General features: G+C 20.6%; 1 protein-coding gene across 1 annotated transcript; it reads right to left on the reverse strand.

Moving 5' to 3' along the window:
* Positions 1 to 202: 202 nt before the first annotated feature.
* On the reverse strand, positions 203 to 3265 carry LOC135194753 (NADH-ubiquinone oxidoreductase chain 5-like). The gene is given in 1 exon segment (XM_064220550.1): positions 203 to 3265. A coding segment is annotated over 1 exon segment (873 nt). The 5' UTR covers positions 2654 to 3265; the 3' UTR covers positions 203 to 1780.
* Positions 3266 to 4053: the final 788 nt, after the last annotated feature.

Below are 4053 nucleotides of genomic sequence, written 5' to 3' on the forward strand. Positions count from 1 at the left end.
AACATAAACCTTCTTATCTTAGGTTATTTAATTGTTTTATTAACAATATATCAATGATGACGAGATATTTGCCGAGAAGGAACATTCCAAGGTAAACACACACAATTTCAGTATCAAAAGGACTCCGATGAGGAATAATTTTATTTATTATCTCAGAAATTTTCTTTTTTATTTCATTCTTTTGAACTTTCTTTCATAGAAGTTTAGCACCTAATATTGAAATTGGAATAATATGACCCCCTTCAAATATTTTAGCTTTTAACCCATTTCAAATTCCTCTTTTAAATACCATTATCTTAATTACCTCAGGAATTACCATTACTTGATCTCATCATGCACTAATAGAAAATAATTTTACTCAAACATCACAAAGATTATTCATTACTATTATTCTAGGAATTTATTTTACTATTCTCCAAGCTTATGAATATATTGAAGCCCCATTTACTATTGCCGATAGAATTTACGGATCAATCTTTTTTATAGCAACAGGATTTCACGGACTTCATGTTATTATTGGAACAATCTTTTTAATTACCTGTTTTATCCGACACTTAAATAACCACTTTTCAAAAAACCATCATTTCGGATTTGAAGCTGCTGCATGATATTGACATTTTGTAGATGTTGTTTGATTATTCCTTTATATTTCTATTTATTGATGAGGAAATTAACTATTTATATAATATATCTAGTATATTTGACTTCCAATCAAAAAGATTAATATTTTAATTAATATAAATAATTATTATTTTAATTTTTACATCATTAATTACAATTATTATCTCTAATATATTCATAACAATCTCATTTATTATCTCAAAAAAATCATTTCTTGATCGTGAAAAATGTTCCCCATTTGAATGTGGATTTGACCCTATATGTTTAGCTCGAATTCCTTTTTCTTTACATTTTTTTCTAATTACAGTAATTTTTTTAATTTTTGATGTAGAAATTGTATTAATTTTTCCTATAATCCCAACATTTAAAATAGTTAATTTTTTAATTTGATATAAAACTAGTTTTTTCTTTATTATCATACTTTTAATTGGAACATATCATGAATGAAATCAAAATATATTAAACTGAATTAATTAATCAGGATTATAGTTTATAAAAACATTTGATTTGCATTCAAAAAATATTGTTATTCAATTTATCTTAAATAAGAAGCAATATTGCATTTAATTTCGACTTAAAAGATAGAGTATTTACTCCTTATTTATTAATTGAAACCAAATTAGAGGTATATCACTGTTAATGATAAAATTGAATCAAATATTCCAATTAGAAATATAATAAATTAAGCTGCTAACTTAATTAATAGTGATTAATATCATTAATATTTCTTATATATATATATATATATATATATATATATAGTTTAATAAAAACATTACATTTTCATTGTAAAAATAAAATAATTTATTTTTATATATATATATATATATATATATATATATATATATATATATATATATATATTTAAAGATTTAATCAATCACCTTAATATCTTCAATATTAAACTCTTATTTAAGCTATTTAAATAAAATAATACCATAAAAATAAAAATTATCATTCATAAAATAAATCTAAATAAATAAATCTTAAAATTATTTATTTGATAAACATTAAAAATAACCGAATAATTTTTTATAATATTAAAAATTCCACGTCTCTTATATAATTCACCTCAACCTATATCAATATTTTTTAATAAATTTTGACCAAAAACTAATATTCTATAATTTAACATATAAGTAGATAAATTAGGTAAAAATCACATTAAAGTTAAAAAGTAACTTAAATTATATGTTTTTAAAAACTTATTAAAAGAATAAATTCCTATATTTCTTACAAAAAATCCCAATAAAACCCCAATTAAAGTTAAATAAATAACCATTATTTTTATATTAAAAGGTAAATAAATTATATAAGGATAAGAAAAAATTATTCAACTTAAAAATCTACCTGAAACTAAACTCATAAATAATAATATAAACATACTTTTTAATATAATAAAATCCTCATCATATAAATTATAAGTAGATAATAAATTAAAATCATTAATTATCAAATATATTAATAAACGTATAGTATAAAATACCGTTAAACCTGTAGAAACATAATATAAATAAAAAACTAAAAAATTTAAATTTCTTATTCTAACTAACTCTAAAACCATATCCTTAGAATAAAAACCAGCTAAAAAGGGAATCCCACATAAAGCTAAATTTGAAATATTTATACATAAAGAAGTTAAAGGAATATATAATCTAATTCCACCTATTAAACGAATATCTTGATTATCTCTTATTATGTGAATAATAACTCCAGCACACATAAACAATAAAGCCTTAAATATAGCATGAGTTAATAAATGAAAAAAAGCTAAATCACCGTAACCTATTCTTAAAATTCTTATTATTAAACCTAATTGTCTTAAAGTAGAAAGAGCAATAATTTTCTTTAAGTCAAACTCATAATTAGCACAAATACCAGCCATAAATATTGTTAAACCAGATATTAATAATAAAAACTTTATAAAAAATATATCAACTAATAAATTATTAAAACGAATTAATAAATATACACCAGCAGTAACTAAAGTAGATGAATGAACTAAAGCAGAAACAGGTGTAGGAGCTGCCATAGCAGCAGGTAATCAAGAACTAAAAGGAATCTGAGCTCTCTTAGTTATAGCCGCTAAAATAACTAATATACTAATAATTTTTATAGAATAATCATTACCCATAAAATTTAAATAAAAAATAAAATTTCATCTTCCATAATTAATTATTCAAGAAATTAACATTAAAATTATAACATCACCAATCCGATTAGATAAAGCAGTTAATATACCAGCATTATAAGATTTAATATTTTGATAATAAATAATTAAACAATAAGAAACTAAACCTAAACCATCTCAACCTAAAAAAATTCTAATTATATTAGGACTAATAATTAATAAAATTATAGAAAAAACAAATAATAAAACCAAAATAATAAAACGATTTAAATTTAACTCTGAACTTATATATCTTTTGCTATAAAAAATAACAGAAGAAGAAATTAAAAAAACAAACATCATAAATAATAAAGATATTCAATCTAATAAAATGGAAATAACAATACCTATAGAATTAAAAGAAATAATTTCCCACTCTAAAAAAATTACTATATTATTTATAATAAAATAAATTATCATAAAAAAATTAATTAATATAAAAAAAAATAAAAAAAAAAATCTAATGAAACAAAGAGAATGTTTATTAATAACCTAAAATGATTTTAATCATATATTTGACCCCACAAATCAATATTTTATATTTAAATTATTTAAGTAAAATCAAATTATTATATAATCAATCTTTAAAACTAAAATATTTAAAGGTAATCAATGTAATAATAATATTAAATATTCTCGAGATAATCCTCTATAAAAACTATATATTCTTATATTATATTTCCCATGTTGAGTAAAAGAATATAAATACAATCTATACCCCGCTCTAAAAAAAGAAATTCCCATTAATATAAATATTCTTATTCAAGATCATCTTACTAATCTGTTAATTAATCTAATTTCACCTATTAAATTTAAAGAAGGAGGAGCTGCTATATTTGAAGACATAAATAAAAATCATCATATTCTTATTGAAGGTATAAAAGTTATTATACCCTTATTTAAAAATAAACTTCGTCTATTAACTCGCTCATAATTAATATTAGATAAACAAAATATCCCCGATGAACATAAACCATGACCAATTATTAAAACATAAGAACCTATAAAACCCCAATAATTTATTGTCATAATTCCACCAATTACAATTCTTATATGAGCAACTGAAGAATAAGCAATTAAAGATTTTATATCAGTTTGACAAAAACATTTTAAACTAATAAATAAACCACCAACCAATCTAATTACCACTCAAATAAACCCTATTTTTAAATTAACTTTCTGTATAACAACTAAAATACGTAATAATCCATAACCACCTAATTTTAATATAATAGCAGCTAAAATTATAGAACCAGAAATAG

Source organism: Vanessa tameamea, unplaced genomic scaffold (genome assembly GCF_037043105.1).
Source record: "Vanessa tameamea isolate UH-Manoa-2023 unplaced genomic scaffold, ilVanTame1 primary haplotype ctg00000051.1, whole genome shotgun sequence".
NCBI lineage: Eukaryota > Metazoa > Arthropoda > Insecta > Lepidoptera > Nymphalidae > Vanessa > Vanessa tameamea.